The 18,153-nt window shown below is 51.9% G+C and overlaps 1 protein-coding gene and 1 pseudogene across 1 annotated transcript in view; one reads left to right on the top strand and one right to left on the bottom strand.

Annotated features, from left to right (window-relative positions):
- Positions 1-216: 216 nt before the first annotated feature.
- LOC102509284 lies at positions 217-834 on the bottom strand (annotated as a pseudogene).
- Positions 835-2,227: 1,393 nt separating this feature from the next.
- Positions 2,228-18,153, top strand: part of LOC102509037 (guanylate cyclase 2D-like) — a 40,208-nt gene continuing 24,282 nt past the window's right edge. Inside the window, 8 exon segments of the mRNA XM_006173318.2 lie at positions 2,228-2,273; positions 4,975-5,706; positions 9,300-9,588; positions 11,369-11,739; positions 14,951-15,035; positions 15,757-15,853; positions 15,937-16,065; positions 17,336-17,416. Of these exon segments, the coding sequence (XP_006173380.2) occupies positions 2,228-2,273; positions 4,975-5,706; positions 9,300-9,588; positions 11,369-11,739; positions 14,951-15,035; positions 15,757-15,853; positions 15,937-16,065; positions 17,336-17,416 (1,830 nt within the window).

The following is an 18,153-nucleotide window of genomic DNA, read 5'->3' as shown; positions in this document are numbered from 1 at the left end:
TTGTTTCCCTTCTTTACATTTTCCTTTTTATACTGCATATCTCTTTTTTATTTACTATTTATTTATTCTTTCTATTAATAACTATTACTTCAGAACATTTATAATATTAATGGAACAATCTAAGGGAAATTCAACTTACTTATTTTTACATTTCAATATTGGGTATTAATAAGAAAGATGGTCAAAATAAGTAAAAAACTTATCATAAATGTTTGGTGTTAGTCTACATACAATTCAGATTTTGGTTTAAAGTTCTTTGGCTGCAAGAAAGAACATTTGGTTTACTACACTAATAGGAATATCTCTTAATGCTGGGATGGCCTTTTCTTGGCATTTCTTCTGCTGTTGATTTTTAGCATAGTTATCGGTGATTGTATGAATGGAGTTGAGTGGAGAGGCACTCATCATGTTTATTCCAAATAAGAGGAAATAAGCGATTACTATAGTAATGAGGAGGTACACAGGCAATGCAACTGCGCAATATTTTGGAGGCCAATAGGTTAAACCTAAGGAGTTTAGCCAAGATTCAGGAATAAAAACCCACACTGAGATATAGTATGAAGCCAAATTGGGAGCTTAAGAAAAGAACAAAGCCATAAATCGCTCTTTCTGGCAATGGTAACGGTGAATTTTCACCATTTTCCCTGTGGCTTCAGACAATGCTGCTCCAGCTCTGCAGGCTTTGCCTCCATGTGGAAAGGGAAGGACTAACAGGGAGAGGAGGCCGGCGCAGCCTCCCCAGGCCTGGGCCTCAGCGCCTGCGGCCATTTCCCGCTCTCTTGTCAGGTTTCCTTTTGGGGTTGGTGGGTTGGCCCTCGACCTTGGGTCCTCCATGCGCCCACTTGGGCCCCTCCCCCCAGTTTGGCCTGCATAACTCTTTCTAACATAAAAAAATGAATCTAATTATTTATCATGCTCATTGTTTGTTGACTCACACACCATCCTCACCCTTGCTAGAAAGTTAGCTCTGTGAGGGGAAAAAAATCTTTGTTTTTCTTATGTCTCTCAAGAGTCTAGAATGGTATCTGAAGATAGTAGGCGCTCAGTAAATATTGTTTACTGAATAAAGTGATGTGAATAAAGCAAACTACAACACCCACCTCACAAGGTTGTTGTAAGGGTTAAATGAGACGGGGAATGTAATTTCAGCTTGGTAGGAGAGAGCAGATGCAAGAGGAAGGGCTGAAAGTCCACTGGACTGTGGTGTCTATATCCACATAAGGGTCCACATCAAAAGAGAAGATAGAAAAAAACTATTATAATTCACAAAGAATTAATGTGGTGAGATGAACAGAAGCCTGGACCTACGGTCAGCCCTGCCACTTAGTAAGCTCTCTGCCCTTGGTCAATTACCTAACCTCTCTGGGCTGCACTTTCCTTATTTATAAAGTGGGAATAATAATAACACCTGTCTCAGTGTGTTGTGTAAGCAGTGCCCAGCACAGAGCTCGGCACGTAGTGGAAGTTCAATAATGCTGGTTTCCTTAGTGCTCACCTACTGTTTTTTCTTGCTGTGAGCCCCAGCCAGGTGTGGAGCTGTCCAAAGTGCTGAAGGCCTCCTCCCTCCTTTCCTTCTTCCCTTCCTTCCTCCCTTGGTTCCTCTCCCATTTATTCCCTCCTCCCTTTCTGTGCTTGGCTCCCTAGAGCCCTAGGGTCTGAACAGATTGAATTTTCCAAGTGACTTTTTCAGGTCCCTGACCGGGACAGGAGGGAATGAGCCATATATGAGGCACTCCCCTGGCAGGAGACTCAGGAAGCTGACTGGCAGCAGAAGTGGTGACTGTGTGACTGTCCAGGCTGTTGTGGGAATGGGGGCTCCCCAGGACAGAGCCTGCTTGGAGATTTTGCCATCTGAGGACCCTTGTGCAGGAATCTTAGGATCTGCAAAGAGACAGAGTCAGCCCCAACAGCACAGCATGGCAGATGGGTCTTTGGGGGAGCTTGCCCTTAAAGAAGGAAAGAAGGATCAAGCTGCAGGGGTCAGGAGAGTGACCCATGGCTACAGGGATTGAAGGGGGCACTGGCTCTGACAGGAATCCCCTATCCTCCTTCCCTGGGTTCCTAACACCTTACTTACTTTGGTTTTTTGTCTGTTAATGCAGCTAAAGTCATCCTCAATTTTGGATTATGGTAGTGTGGAGTTGACTAACTTCAGGAACTTGTCTTTATGAGCCAAGCTATCCGTGGCTAATCCTCATTGTCCATTTCCTGGAGTCTAAAATGACAAATGGTCCTCTCCTACGAGGGTGGCACAGGAACCCACTGGGCCAGAGGTGGGAGTGCTGACAGCTCACACACTCCTAGGGGAAGGGTTGGGAGAGGGGACATGGTCAGTTTCAGAGACAAAAATCACCTGTTTCCTGATTTTTCTTGACAAGTAGAATATTGGATACGAAGGACTTTGGAGACCTAAACATCTAAACAAAGCCCTCCCGGTAGAGATGGCACAGGGAAGGGTGGGGACTCTGTCTCACAAGTCAGAGGTGGAGATGGGGCTAACGCCAGCTCCTGCCCTGGCCAGAGACTGGCCTCGCTAAGGGCCTGCACATTCTGTGACTTCCTGCAGGCCATTAGTGGCAGAATTCCTGTGACACTGAGCATGGCCAGCAGGAACACAGTGCCCAGGAAACCCGCTGCTGCTTTGTGGGGTGGAGGGAAGCCCATGCCCCTTTCTGTACCTGTTTCCCCATAGGTACACAGAGGAGTTGGTTCAGATCCTTAGATCTCCAGGATCCTTCAGCTCTGATGGTCTAGGTGTTCAAAAAAAAGGTAATTTTTGTCTTTGGCTGGGCAGCAGGAAGCCAAGCTCTGGTCCCAACTTATCCCTAACTTTTGGTGAGAAATTGGACAAGTTGCTGCCCTGCCCAGAGTCAGTTTCCTCCTCTGAAAAAGAGGATAAGAGGTCTCTCCTTGGGGCGTCTAGGAGGACCAGGAAAAGTGGTGGTCCCAGGTGCTTTGGAAAGTACAGACTGAGTGGGGAGGCGGCTATCAGCAGTATCAGCTGCATACGCCTACATTCCTAACTGGAAATGATTAGCTCTTTGTGAGTCCAGAACAAGCCCAGCTGCTCCGAGTGGTTCATCTCATGGGGAAGGATGCCAGGAGACCACTTAGAGCATAACAGCAGAAGAGGAGGGAATGAACAGAGGGTCCCTCAGAGACTGGTAGAAGAGCAGCCCTCCCCAAGTCACCAGGCTCTGAGCTGAGAGAAACGTAGCATCACAGGCCAGAAGGGCTCAGGGCTGACTTCTACAGATGGGGAGGCCGAGGCCTTGAATGGGGCAGGACTGGGGCTGAAACTCAGGCCACTACCTCCCCACCCAGCTCTCTTTATACTGCAGTACATCTGCCTCTTCTCAAAGATCCAAAGGTGGTGCTGATGGTGATATGGTAATGGCAACTATTCCATTCAATAAGTGCCTACTCACTTACCACAATGAGTTTCCCCATTGTAGATACTCTACACGTCTTAGTCTTCACCAAAACTCTACCAGGTAGCTATTGTCATCTCATTTACAGATGAGGAAACGGAGGCTCAGAGAAGTTAAGTGTCTTGCCCAAAGTCAGGGGCTAGTAAGTGATAAAATCAGGATTTACTCCTCTGTGTGATTCCAAGAGACTTCTTATTCCTCTGCCCTGAACATAATTTCTAGGAGCTACTCTGTACAGACCATCACTGTTGACATTGGGAGGGCATCCTCTTATTCTCCTGATCTACACTTCCGAGTGTTGCTGGATCAGGCTCTGAGAAGCCCTCCATGAGGCCTCCTCACCAGGCCCTCAGAGCATCCCCACTGGCTCCACTACTGCTTGCACTTGTGGTCAGCTCTTCTCTTGGCTGGGACTTGCCTCCCTACCAGCCTGGCAGTTTCTTCAAGGTGAGGCTGGATCTTATGCCATCCTGGAGCGCCCACAGGGGAAGGCTGCTGGCTGCACAAATGGTGTGACAGGAAGATGAGTGAGTCCTGTGGGTGAGGAATGAACAAAGGCAAGGATGCAGGCAGAGGCCAGGCAGGAGTTACAGGCTGGGCACGAGGGTCCTGGAACAGCAGATTGGAGTGGGGCATGCCCCAGTCCAAGTGTCCTGGTCAAGGAGGCGCTGTGTGGGGTGGGACATGAGCTGAATGGATTTGTCCAAATTCTGTCTCTCAGCCAACTCCACTCAGTTTCCTGTAGTTTCCTCACCTGTACAATGGGGAATAGGAGGACCTTTGTTTGAACAGGGCTGTGAGGGGGTGGGAGACAGGACTGTGCACACGCATTGTAAACCCTTGAGTCCCAAACACACAATGGGGCAGCTACCCATACCCAGGCCCCGCTTGTGCTGCGGGGCCCACAGAGTCCGGCAGAGCTAAGTGCTGTGGATGGTGCTGGGTTCGAGGGTAAGAGGCAGGGGAGGCTCAGAGGGAGAACTTGGTCCAGGAGAGTTTGGCCCACTCTGGAGGATGAGTGAAGGAAGAAATAATAATAGGTTGAAACAGGAAGGATTTATGAAACACGTAAGTATCAGGGACAGTGCTAAGTGCTTCACATTATGTCATTTAATCACCACAATAACTCCATGTAGTAGGCTTCATTATCCACATTTTATAGAAGAGAAAAATGAAGCTCAGAAGCTTCCAAGATTGGCCTAGGGCCACACAGAGGGGAAGTAGTGAGCCAGGTCCGGCCAGCTCTGACTCTGGAGGCACACCAGGCTACTGAGCTCTAGCCCAGGACTGGGCGTGGACATCATGGGGCTCTGAGCCAGTCCTGAGGAGGAGGTTAGGCCCCCAAAGCTGGGGGTCTTTGGACATCATGGATCCAAATCCCTCATTTTACCGATGAGGAAGCTGAGGTTCTTGGGAGTGGGAAGTGGTTGGGGGATGATGTCTGCTTCCAAATCATGCAGGAAGCATTGGCAGAAAATGCTAGAAAGCAAATCTTGTCATTATCTCCCTTCTCCAGGATAGCAGAGGGCCTTGTACCCTGAAGGTTGGTCCTGGACCCCTCTGCATGGGAAGACCTGCCCACCCTTCCAGGGCCCATGGAGGTCCAGTCTCAGCCATCCAAGGACAGTCCCTTTCCTACCACTTCCCTCTGTGCTGCTTTGGGGTGCCCTCCTGTGGGCTGGTTCCCTCCCTGATCTGGCCTGGGGGGCAGGGACCTTCACCCTGGGGGTGCTGGGTCCCTTGGACTGTGACCACATCTTTGCCCAGGCCCTCCCCAGTGTGGCTGCCCAGCTGGCTGTGGACCGAGTCAACAAGGACTCCTCAATGGCGCTGGGCTCACGGCTGGCTTCCATGGTCCTTCCCACGGGTTGTGACACCCCTAGTGCCCTGGCCACATTCCTGGCCCACAAGAACACTGTAGCTGCTTTTGTGGGCCCTGTCAATCCTAGTTACTGCCCAGCAGCAGCCCTACTGGCCCAAGGCTGGGGCAAGACCCTCTTCTCCTGGGCATGTGGGGCTCCAGAGTGAGGAGGTGAGCTGGTGCCCACCTTGCCTTTGGCTGCCCATGTGCTGCTGTCCATCATGAGACACTTTGGCTGGGATCACGTGGCCATCGTGTCCTCCTACCAGGACATCTGACTGGCTACAGCCCAACAGGTGGCCATGACTCTCAGGACACATGGACTGCCTGTGGGGTTGGTGATTTCTCTGGAACCCGGAGAGCAGGGGGCCATGGAGGTCCTGAAGCAGCTCTGCAGTGTGGATGGCCTGAAAAGTAAGTGTACATGGGTGGCTTCCCGCTGTGGGCAGGCCAGACTTCATATGGCCACTGATGGGGAGTTTTCTGCATATCAGACACTGGGCTCAGCATTTGACAACAGCCCCAGCACTTGCCCTTTGAGCTAGCCCTGCTAAGGTCTGCACTTTGCAGCTCAGAGAAGACAAGTAGCATGCCCCAGTCATACAGCTGGCAAGTGATACAGTCAGATTTTGAGCTTCAATGAATGTGTCAGTTGTGGAGTGGGAGACAAGGGCTTTCTAGGTTCTTGCCTGATACAGTGAAGGAAATGAGAGTGTAGCAGGACCTAAGCCCCAGGAAGGGTGTTAGAGCTGTTACAGTTTTTTGGAATTAGAGTTAGAACCTTCATGGATTTGTTGATTGACGGAAGGCTTCCTGCATTTATCAAGTCCCTGTTGTGCTGGATCTTGCGTTGAATTGGTGAATAGGACAGGCAGACAGAGTGGCTGATCTCCAAGAGACAACCAGGTGATAGAGAGACAGGTGTATAAGAAGGTGGTTATGACCATGAGGTCAAGGTCACCCCAGGGAGAAGAGGAGTGGGGCCCGGCTCTGGGGGATCTGAGGAGGCTTCCTGGAAGAGGTGGCATGTGACCTGTCTTTAAGGAGGTAGCCAGGGAGTGCCATGATAGGGTGGGGCGCAGGCTAGAGGTGGCACCTGAAAGATAGAAGGGACCTTAGTGCTCATCTGGACTGGAGCTTTTTCAAAATGTGGCCCATTTCAGTCACAAAACCGATTTAGTGAATCAAGACTAGCATTGCCAAAAAAAAAAAAAAAAGAAAAAAAAAAAAAAAAGAAAAAAAGAAGAGCCTGGAATAGAGAGAAGAATAGAATTGAGTAGGATAGAGTACAAGTAATGAATGCGAGCATTCAGGACAGGTAGCTGGCGAAAGAGTCGTTCTGTGAATTCAGTTGTGTATGTGTACTTGGCTTACACTCTCAGCTTTGCAAGCACACCATGGTAGAATATATTTCTTACTGTTGTCATTGGCAACGATTTGAGAGCCGCTGAGACCAATTATCAAGTTCTATGTTTGAGCGCACTGAGATCAGCACCAGTGGAGGGGCGGGGTGGGCCGCCTCTGAGCTCCTGTGCCCATAGTGAGTTAGAGCTGAGTGGAGGACTAGGCCTGGCCCAGGTGTGCCTGCTGCCCCTCAGAACAGGCACCTCACTTCCCTGAGCTCACTTTTCCAGTAGGTGAAATGGGGCTAATGAGACCCACCTCATAAGGTCATTAGAACCAGGTGTATGTGATCGAGTGCTTTGTACATGCTTCATTCCACCATGTCACTGAGCCCTGCTCTGTGCCTGACCCTAGCTGGGCTCTGGAGATGCAGAGAGCAACTGGCCTGGCCCCAGCAGTGAGGAGCTTGAGTCTGTTGGGAGATGGGTGTGGATTCAGAGGCTGGAGGAGCTGACCTGCATGAGGGTAGGCAGGGCTTCACAGGGGCAGGACCTGAAAATGAGAAGTTGATGGCAGGTGGAGATGAGGGGAGGGCATTCTAGGCAGAGGGTCAGCTAGAGCAAAGGAATGGAGATAGCATGTCAGCAGGACTAGGAGGATGAACAATTCACTTCTGAGTGGCCGGAGCACTGTGGCAGTGGGTGGAGGAAACCACATCAGACTCCTGCTCCACCCCTGTTGCAGGGGATTGAGTTCAAGCCATGGTTCTGGCTTTCAAAAGCCAGAAAGCAGACTGGTAGGGGCATATTCTCCGGAATCAGAACGCCAGGATCCCACTCCTGGCCCCATTTCCTACCAGCTGTGTGACCTCGGGCAAGTCACTAAACCTCTCTGTGCTATAGTTTCCTCGTCAATGACATGAGGTTTAGTGAAAGGCCCTACTTCATCATGAAGATGTGATGAACTCCTGCAGATAAAGGGCTTGGAACAGTGCCCTCGACATAGTAAGCTGGGCTTATAATCAACGTGGGCTTTTACTCGTTAACATGCCCAGTTGTGTGGATAAGCTCCCCCTTGTGTCCTAATGCAGAACAGTGTCTCTGACTCCATGTAAGAGAAAGAAGTGTTTTGGGAGAAGCTGAACAGGGGCAGAGCAGGGGAGATGAGACCAAGGAAGCCCTGGTTCTCTTTCCACCCAGTCCTGGTGCATCCTCCTATGAGAGCCCTCCCCAGTATTCTGGGGTGTGGGTTCCTTCCCATGGCCCACACAGCATGGCCACCCAGGGGTTCAGCAGAGTCTGGGCTCCCGGCTCTGATTTCCACATAACCAGGGATCCTCAGGCCCCAGGAAGGAGAACCTTGGCCCTCCTGAGAGGCTCCACATTCTGAAATTTCTGGAAAAAGGGATTGCAGTAGGAACCTGGGCCTAGCCAAAGCAAGTGGTGGCCCTTTTTTGGCTATGGTTGAAGCCCTGGTCAGGGACCCAAGGTGCAGAGAACCTTCACCTTGGGCAGATGTGTGGGCCCCTTGCCTCGGGCAGGGTTCCCTTCTGTCCTGGGTGCCTGGGGATGAAATCGCCTGCCTTACTATCACGGGCCTGTTTCTTTTACAAAGGCAAAGGGGAATGTATTCATGTCTGCTTAGATCTTCAGGATGACACCCAGGGCCACAGTTGGGATTACAAGCCAATGACAAATGGATAAACAAAATGTTTATTCAGTGGAATATGGTGCAGCCATAAAAATGAATGAAATACTGATATAGGCTGCTACACGGATGAACCTGGAAAACATTATGTTATTTGAAAGAAGCCAGACTCAAAAGGATATATATTGCACAAATCCATTCCTATGAAATGTCCAGAACAGGCAGATCCATAGAGACAGAAAGCAGATTAGTGGTTGGGTGAGGGAGGAATAAATAGGGAGTGATTGCTAATGGGTACAGGGTTTCCTTTTGGTATGATGAAAATGTTCCAGAATTAAATACTGGTGATGGTTTCATAAATTTGTGTCTAATACTACTGAGTTATATACTTTTTAAAAGGTGAATTTTATGGTATTTGAATTATCTAAATTTTTTTAAATCTTAAAAAAAAAAAAAAAAAGATTACAAGCTGGGAGCGAGCCTACCCGGATTCCAATCCTGGCTCTACTACCCTGGTAGTTATATATCCTGGGGCAACTCCTTCACCTCTCTGTGCCTTGGTTTCCTCATCTGAAAGTAGAGATAATAATAAGCATACTTCTTCATACTGTTGTAAATTGAATGACTAAATGTTTGTCAGAGCACTTTAGGACAACACATTGCAAGCTGTCAATAAATATTAGCAATTGTCAGAGCCAGTGGGGCCGAGAGAAGGTGGAAAGGTGGTCAGGATTATTGGGTGGGAAGACTGGAAGGGACATATTAATACAAATATATCCTCAGCTGAGGGTTTTTTTTTCCCACCAGGGCAAACCCAGATTTGGTGGCCTTGGCTGTTATTGTTACAGGGGGAGCAGATAAAAGGGAAATTTCCCCAGACTGAGGGGGAGGGGACGGCTGAGGAGGGGCAATGGATGGGGAGGGATGGACCTGAGAGTACTGAGTGGCTCCCCAGGGCCACAGAGTTCTGGGTTTCAGGGAAGGGATGTGAGGGTGAGCCGCCGCCTTTCCTGCAGTCTTGGTGCTGTGCATGCACTCGGCGCTCCTAGGGGCCTCCGAGCAGACCAATCTGCTGAGCCGGGCACAGGCCCAGGGCCTGGTAGATGGGAGGCTGGTCTTCCTGCCCTACGACACAATGCTGTTCGCCTTGCCCTACCGCATCCGCTCCTACCCGGCCCTGGGCAACAGTGGGCCCCTGCAGGAGGCCGATGCAGTGCTGACCGTCAGTCTGGAGTCTGGCCCTGGAGACAAGGCCTTCGAAGCTGCCAGGGCTGGTGGAGAGCTGGCTGCCCACCTGGAGCCAGAGCAGGGAGGTCCATGCAGACCCTCTTGGGGCCTGGAGTGTGGGGTCACGGGCAAGTGTGCACACGCTCCTCACCCACTCTGAGACTTTCTGGCCTTGACCAGTTCCCCACCAGGCCAGCCAGTGGTGGGCACATGACCTGTCCCTCATTTGACAAAGTATCTCTCTGCCTAGTCCCTGGGTGTAATGTCTGTCTGTCTCTTTCTCTTGTAATTATGTGTGTGAGTATGTCTGTATTACTTTTTCCTCATGTCATTCACTCTCTTGTCCTGCTTTGTCAACTCTCTCTCTTGGGTCCCTCTTGCCTCTCTTTTTCTATCTCTGATTCAATTCCTCTAATTCTTGTTGCCCAGCTGCTCATTCTCTCGCACAATTCTTCCTCTCCTTTCCCTGCATCTCTCTAGCACACTGTGAAGATCAGAAGGAGAGAGTGTGGGGAATGTAGGAGAGTTGGAGGTTTTCTGAAGTCATGGCTGTGGATCGGAAGATGTTGGTGGTGGGGATGCTAGACACCACCGCCCCTCAACACATACTCACACACACCTATGAGAGACAGAAAGAGACAGACAGACAGACATTAAACCCAGGGCTGTTGGCTCAGTTTTGGCTTATAGGACTCAGCTGCTTGAGTCTCTCCCAGTTGCTGATGGAGGGGCAATCAATCGTTCATCTGACAAATGTGGATTGAGTCCCTCTTATGTGGCACTGTGCCAGGCATCAGGGACATGGTGATGGACAAGGCAGTCCTGACCTTCAAGAAACTTCCATTCTGTTACGGCGAGACAGACAATAACCAAGCAATCTGATAACCAAATTCAAATAGTGGTGATGTGGCCAAGAAAATAAAACAGGATAAAGTGACAGAGAGTAGCGGGGACGGAGAAGCGGACAACAAGAGACAGGACAGGTGGAGAAGCTCACTCTGAGGAGGTGGCACTTGAGCTGAGCTCTGAAACGCTAAGGAGGCCGCCATGTAAAGATCTGGGTGAAGAACAACCAAGCAGGGGAAGCAGCAAGTGCAAAGGCCCGGAGGAAGAGTGAGCGTTGATGGCTAGAGGAATGGGCTGGAGGGAGTGTGGAGTGGTGGGGGGGTCCTGAGCGATGGGGAGAGGGATCTGAGATGAGTGTGGGGCCTGATCATGTGAGGCTTTGTAAGCCAGGGTAAGGAGCCTGGATTTATCATAAATGAAATGGGAAGCCATCAGCAGGGTTTAAGTAAGAAATGATTGATTTTTTGTTTTTTTAAAAACATGGTTTGATTGCTTTATGGAGAATGGACTGGAGAGGGCCAGGTGAAGCAAGGAGGCCCTTAGGAGGCTCCTGTGTGGTTCAGGGGAGCAGTGAGTGGGGCTGGACCCAGGTGGCAGGAGTAGAGGTGGCAAAAAGTCAACTGGATTGGGAACAAATTCTGAAACAGAGCCAAAAAGGTATGATGATGAACTGGAAGAGAGAAAGAGAGGAGTTGGGAATTAAGCCCAGGCCTGAGAAACTGGGCGTGTGGTGGTTCCATTTCTTAAAATGTGGGAGGAATGACTGGGGTTTGGTTTGGAAGAACCAGGAATTGTATTTTGGACATATTAGGTATGTTTGAGATGCTGGTGAGGGTGGTGGTGGCCATGCAGACTGTCAGGCTTCTGAGTGGGGACTGAGGTAGTGCTGGGATCAAAGGGAGAACTGTTTTGGGAGTGGGAAAGGGGATGACCATTCAAACCATTGCTGCTGGTGGGAGGCAGGACTCAGAGATGTCTGGGAGCCTATGCTGTGGGGCTGTGGGGTTAAGAGACCCTCTCTTCCACAGGTGTCCCCACTCTTTGGAACCATCTATGATGCTGTTGTCCTGCTGGCCCATGCCCTGAACCGCTCTGAGGGCTATGGGGCAGAACTCTCAGGGGCCCACTTAGGGGACCACACAGGGGATTTGGATGTGGCTGGTTTTAGCCAGAGGATCCGGACAGATGAGAAAGGCCGGAGGCTGGCTCAGTACGTCATTTTGGACACAGATGGTCAGGGAAACCAGCTGGTCCCCACTCACATCCTGGACACAGGCATGTGGCAAATTTAGCCTCTGGGCAGGGCCATACACTTTCCAGGAGGACCCCCTCCAGCACGTGACTCCAGCTGCTGGTTTGACCCCAATACACTATGCCTGAGAGGTAATTCATCATCTGTCCATCATTTATTCATTAGGGCTCTCCATGTGGACAGTCATGTGAGGAGCAGGAGCAGGTGTAGGGAAGAGACTTGACCCCTCTACTGAGAAGACTAAACCAGGGTTGTGAAGCGCCAGGGACTAGGAAGGCCTCCCTTTAGCCGAGAAGATCTAAACATTTACCAGCATGTTTCCATCTCTCAGCTCTCCTAAACTGCACCGCAGCCTTGTGACAAGGCCACTATCCTCTGTAGGCCCCAGTGGAGAACTGAAGCTCAGAAAGGTTAGGTGACTTGCCCAAGATCACACAGAGAGCCCCAAGTCCCCCGACTGCAAGTGCAGGATTCCCTTTATCTCAAGGCCACTGAGGAGTGTGAGACACAAGATCTACATGTCCTCATTCCTGACATTCATCCATCTCAGACTTTTATCCCTGATGAAACTGCACCCACATACAAGCACATATGCAGACAGAGATGAGCACAGGCCCACACGTATAAGTAAGTGCACCCACATTCCCTAATGCACACCTGGTTACAGTTACTGTCGGTGGGTAAATTCAGGTTTGGCCCTGCCTGCCCCAGACCTCAGCAGCCCCCATCGCCCGACCTAGGCTCTGCCTGCTGTTTCAGGCCCATGTCCTGACACTGCTCCTCTTCACCCTTCCCCAGACACATGTCGCCCTTTTGGGCCTCCCTGGGCATGTGTGTTTTACTCTTCCTGGGGTGCCTTAGCCTTGCTTGGCTAATCCTTTCTTTCCTACAGAACAACTCTGTAGCCAGGGTTGGGGGCTCTACCTCTGTGCTGCCCACAGTCCCTGGGTGCATGGCTTTAGTGCCATCTGTCCCCAGACTCATGGGAGCTCGTAAGAAGAAGCCTTTACTCAACTGTTTCTTTGCCACTCTTCTTTCACAAATACTGACTGAGAACTTGCTAGGCACCAGGCACTGTGCTTAGCTCCAAGGACTGAGGAGTGAATGAATCATCATCCCTGCCCTGGCTTAGAGCACCGGCCCTCACCCCCCACCCCCTGTACACTGTGGGCTCCATCACGGTGCCGACAGTGACTGTGAATCTTATCTGCCGTTGCATCTTCAATTCTCGGCACTGAGCTCAGCACACAGGAATGTTTGTTGATTGAATGAATGAATGAGGGTGAAGTCTGCGAGCCAAGGCTGATGGAAGAGGGGCTTGTACAGATCTCTTCTGGGCTCCATTAGGCCCTGGCTGCTCCCTCCCGGCTTTGACCACACTGTGTGGCATTATCTCCACTGTCACTGTCTCTGCCTCCAGACGGAAGCCTGTGGAGAACGAGGCCTGGGGCTGGTCTTCAAGAACATCAGCTCTATGAGGGCAAGGATGGTGTTTCATTCAGGCTCCCACCAGCCCTCAGCGTCCCCTCTTACTGACACTTGGATGCCTAGGTGGCATCTCAAACTTGATGTTGTCTGAAACTGAACCCCTCATTTGTTCCCCCACCTCCTCCCATTGTCTTCCCCATTGCAGGTAACGGCAGCCCCTTCCTCTCTGAGTCTCAAGCATCTTTGCCTCCTCACACCCCGTGCGCAGTCCTGTCAGCGCACCCTGGAGTCTCCATCTTTAGAATTTGTCCAGAAGCAGAGCCTTACTCACCACTCCCCTGCCTCCTCCCTGGTCCAGGGCCCCGTTGTCTCTTGCCAGGTGACCGCAGCAGCATTCCAACAGGCCCTCTGTTTCTGCCCTTCTCCCTGGACCTCAATGTGGTGGGTTGGAGGCTCCTTGGAAAATGCCAGTCAGACCTGGCATTCCCCTGCTAGGAGCTTGCAGATGCTCCGCCTCGCCCGGGGTCAGGCCAGAATTCTCGCGAGACTTCACAGCGCGCGGTTCCCCTCAGCTCCCCGCCCTCAGCTTTTCCCGCGCTGAGCGCTGCCTTCCCATTGAACACACTTGCTATGCTTCTGCCTCAGAACTTTTGTGCTTGCTGCTCCCTCGGCCTGGACTGCTTTCCTGTCTGTGCTTCTTCCCTCACCTCCTCCAGATGACGAGTCAAGCTTCCTTCCCAGGAGCCTGGGTGAGAGAGGGGATGGACCGTGGTTAGGAGTCCAGATGCGCCAGCAAGGCTACCTGGGTTTGAACCGAGGCTCTGCCACTCCCAGACAGTTGCCTATCTCTGTTTCCTCTTCCACGAATTCATCATCTTGACTGTACCTGCTTCCACAGGTCGTTGTGTAGAATAAATGAATCGAATACATGATATCCTTAGAATGTGTGCATAGTGCAATACAATGTACATTAATAGTCTAATAAGTACTACAAGGCATTCGCTGCTATTTTTATTATCTAAACTTACTTAAGATTGGAGGAGGCTCATCAGCGGGCAGACAGTGCTTGTCCTTCAGCACAAGGAAGGAAGGGAGGGAGATGAGGAATGAAGGGAGGGAGACGAGGAAGGAAGAAAGGATGCCCTCACCCCCATCCCTGACCCCTTTCTGTGGCAGTGGAGGTTAGAGTCTTCTCTCCAGAATAGGGCCTGGCATTTTGCTGCCTTGCCAGCCCAGGCTGATGCTGGGGTTGCCCAAGCAAAGTAGCCATCCCCACCTTGCCCAGCGATCCTAAGCAGCCTCTTCATACCCAATCCTGATATGAGGGCTGGAGAGATTTGCATTCAGTGTAAGGAAGGCTATTCTAACAGTCAAAGTGAATAAAACTGAAACTGACTGCCAAACAGATACTGAGTTGCCCGTCGTGGGGAGTATGCAAGAAGCAGGAGAACAATAGACAGGGATCCACAGTTTTGATTCAGCATCTTGCCTGTCCAGCCCCTGTGTTAGGTGCCAGGGACACCGAGATATGTAAGACACAGGCCCTGCTGTCCAGCTGCTCTCAGTCTAGAGGGAAGAGCTGGACATGCTGGCAGACAAGGGCCAGAGTGTGGTCAGGACTGTAATGGGGTCTGAGCAGGGTATGTAGGGCCCCGGAGGCCTGGAGTCTGAGGTAAGAACCCCAACAGCAGTGCTGGAAGTCAACATCTGTGCATGACGGTCCTTCCGTAGATAAGGCTTTCCCAGCCCAGGGCCATTCTGGGCCTTGCCCCTGGGAATGGGGTTAAGCAGTGGTTTGTGTCCCTATATCCCAGAGGAGGACTCAGGAAAGGGTGCAGGAGCTGAATGAAGGGGCTGAGTTCCTTATTTGGTCGTTACTGTTAGGACTCATGTCTGTCCCTGCTTCCCCTACAGGTGGCCAGCCCCCAGGCAGCCTCCTCGCTCTGGCCCTGGCTGGTGTCCTGGTGTTGGCCGGCGGGGCCCTCACTTGCCTCGTCAGGTGAGTTCTCTGTGCACTTGAGTTTTGCTTTGCCCCTGTGTGCGCCCCCCCCCCCCCCCCCGCCATCCCACAGAACCTCTCCTGTGTACGCAGCCCTGGCTGTCAGCAGGGAGCCTCCCATCCTCCATCTCAGACCTCAGGACCACCCTGCACTCCTGTTCATCTTAGAGCCTCAGTCAGGGCACTGTCAAGGCTGGCATGCCTCCTGGGAAGGCCCTTTTAAGACTTGTGGAAGAAGCCTGGGACTTTGTATAAGGCTCCATGCTCCCTGAGCTTCGGGTTACACATCTGAACAGTAAGGACTTGACCACATTGACTCCCAGGTCCCTTCAGCTTTGAAAACAATTCTTCCTGGGTCTGAAGTCATCTGTGTTCCCTGAGCCTCAGCCACATCCAGGAGAGGCAGCCCTCCACTCCCAGCCCTCACCCCAGCTTCTGGCCGCCCCATGAGGCCTCCAGGCGAGTTGGAAACACCAAGGCTGGGGACCAGCAGGTGCATCAGGCCTAGGGTCCAGCCCTGAGCCGGGCTAAGGGGTTCTGTGGGGGACAGTGCTCAGTGGTGCCCTCTTAGCTCAGCTGGGACTGATGTGGGGACAGGAAGGGAAACAGGGAGAGGGGTTGGGGAGGGCTCTGGGTCAGAGGCAGGCCCAAGGAGCCAGCCGGGGCTGGGGGCAGTGATATTTGTGCATCCCCTCTGTCCTGCACTTTCTCTCACTTCCAGACTGGGCCTCCAGCAGCTGCAGCTGGTGCGGGGCCCCCACCGGATCCTGCTGACAGCCCAGGAGCTTACCTTCATCCATCGGGGCCCGAGCAGAAGGGTGGGTGAGGCAGGCACAGGGCTGGGTGGTCAGCCCTGGACTGAGGCCCAGTCTAGACTCTTGACTGTGCCTGCACCCTCAAGAGGCTGCACGCAGACAGTGCAAGTGAATCAGGAAGTGTGGCAGATGGTGGGAGCCTGAGGTCGGCAGCTAAGGGGCCAGCAAGGAGACTCCCAGCCTCCCAGGAGCCCACCAACATGGCTCTGTACCAGGTGAGGGCCCCTGCCACCCCCACACCCAGGTCTGGGGAGTGTAGTCAGTTTGGGCAAAGTCACGGGAGCCCACAGCCTCTTGGGCCTCTGTAGGCCCCATTCGTGCTGCAGAGTGGGAAACTGAGGCCGGAAGAAGCACAGAGTCTTGCCGGGGTCCCCCAGCAAGTTGCTGACAGGGCTAGAAGTGGCTGGCTGGACCCCTAACCCCTAGTCCCACAGAGTCTGTGATCTGACCTTGGGAAACAACCAGTCCCTGGCCACTTGGGCCTGGGCACTCCTGGCGTGGGTCTACCCCAGGGTCTCTCTCAGCACTGGACCAACCTGAGTCACCGTCCTGCCTACTTCAGCAACAGACAGTGAGAGCCTGGGTCCCTGAGGCCCAGATGTGTGGGACAGCACCTGGCCCCATGCAGCCTTCGGGCAGAGCCTGAGCCAGCAGCTGACAAGGAGGCTGGAAATTCAGAGGTGAGAGCAGCAAGATTCTAAAGTTGCTGAGCACACTGTGATTTCTTAGGAAATGTCTTCTCAAATTCAACAGTCAACTGCTGCTCTGATTCTCCTGTTCATGCCTCATGGTTGATGAGGCTAATTGTTTCTCTGGGAAACAACACAAGGCTATTGCTCCCTCTTTTCCACCTTCTCCCTTGGGGAATTCCATCTTTTTTGTGTTCTGCTGGAAGGAGGCCTTAATGATGTGCAAAGCAGGTTTTGTCTGCTCCTCTGAAGTAGCTGTGGGCGGGCTGAGGAAGCAGAAATCCATCAGTGAGGAAGGGAGAGAGGGCTAAGGTTACAGCTAGCTCTCGGTGAGGACCGATCACAGCCCGAGGCCTCCACCTCTGCCACCCTCCCTGCCTCCTCCCCTAGAGTCCTGGGGTCACAGAGTCCCCCTCACGTCGCTGGGTTTGGGGTGTCTTGGGTGGCCGAGGCCTGCAGAGTAAAGCTGACCTCAGGACAGGAGCTACACACTCGGCATCCACCTCTCATTAGAGCTCCCGACAGAGATGGGGGTGTTATCCTCGCTTTACAGAACATGAGGCTCAGAGAGCCAGTCACTTGTCTGAGGTCACAGAGCTAGAAAGTGGTGGAGTTAGGACTGGAACTCAGGTCTGTCAACCAAAGGAGTCCGCTGGCCGGGCTCTCACCAGGCTCTCACTGACTTGGGAAGACACAGAAAGAACACATCTGAAGCCAAGAGAGGCTGAAGGATTTGCCCGAGGTCACACAGCTGGGGAGCAGCAACAGTGAACTCCTGTTGTCCTTTCTTAAACAGGGAGAGTGGGTGTGGCTGAAGAAGTTTGAAGCTGGCACAGTCCCTGAGCTGCGGCCGAGCTGCCTCAGCCTCCTTAGAAAGGTAGGGCTGCGGAGGTCGTGGAGGGTGGGCTGCGAGGGGGAGCTGTCCGGAGACCCCTATGGATCTGGATTGGTCCCTACTCAATGTGGAAGCTTCTAGCTTCAAAAGAGGAGGTGCTTCCTATCATCAGGATCACTGTCCATCGCCAGCCTCTCATCACAGATGTACACCAGCACTGCCACCATTGCACCCCAGCATCCCCACCCCAATATGATCATCACCATGACTACCAGGGGCACAATCCCCTCCACCCCTATCGTCACATGGCATAATCAACACCATTGAAGGACCTCATCCTGTAACTTCCATCCCTCCACACGTCCATCCTCTGTCCAGTATTCACTGAGTACCAAATACATTCTGAGCTCTGGGGACACAGCAGTGAGAAGAGAGACAGGGTTCCTTCCCTCAGGGAGTTTCCAATCATTTGTCATCACTACCTACATAAGCCCCCTCAACCCTGAGATTGTCACCATCCTGAGAGGCATTGTGAGATGGAGGACAGAGCATAGGATTTGAGTCAGGAAGATCCCAGATGGAATCCTGCCTCCCCAGGACACCTAGCTTTCCTGTAAATTGGTGCTAATGAAATCCACTCCAGGGGAACTATAAAGATAGGCAAGAATACATGAAATTACCTGGAACTATCTTTGGCAAGTAGGGTGCCTTTGGTAAGTGGTGAATTTTATTATTATTTCAACATCACTACCATCTGAAATCAGATTTGGAGAGATTAA

This window comes from Camelus ferus, chromosome 10 (assembly GCF_009834535.1).
Source record: "Camelus ferus isolate YT-003-E chromosome 10, BCGSAC_Cfer_1.0, whole genome shotgun sequence".
Classification (NCBI taxonomy): domain Eukaryota; kingdom Metazoa; phylum Chordata; class Mammalia; order Artiodactyla; family Camelidae; genus Camelus; species Camelus ferus.
Note: the sequence above shows the minus strand (reverse complement) of the source record. Positions and strands in the feature narration are given on the sequence as shown.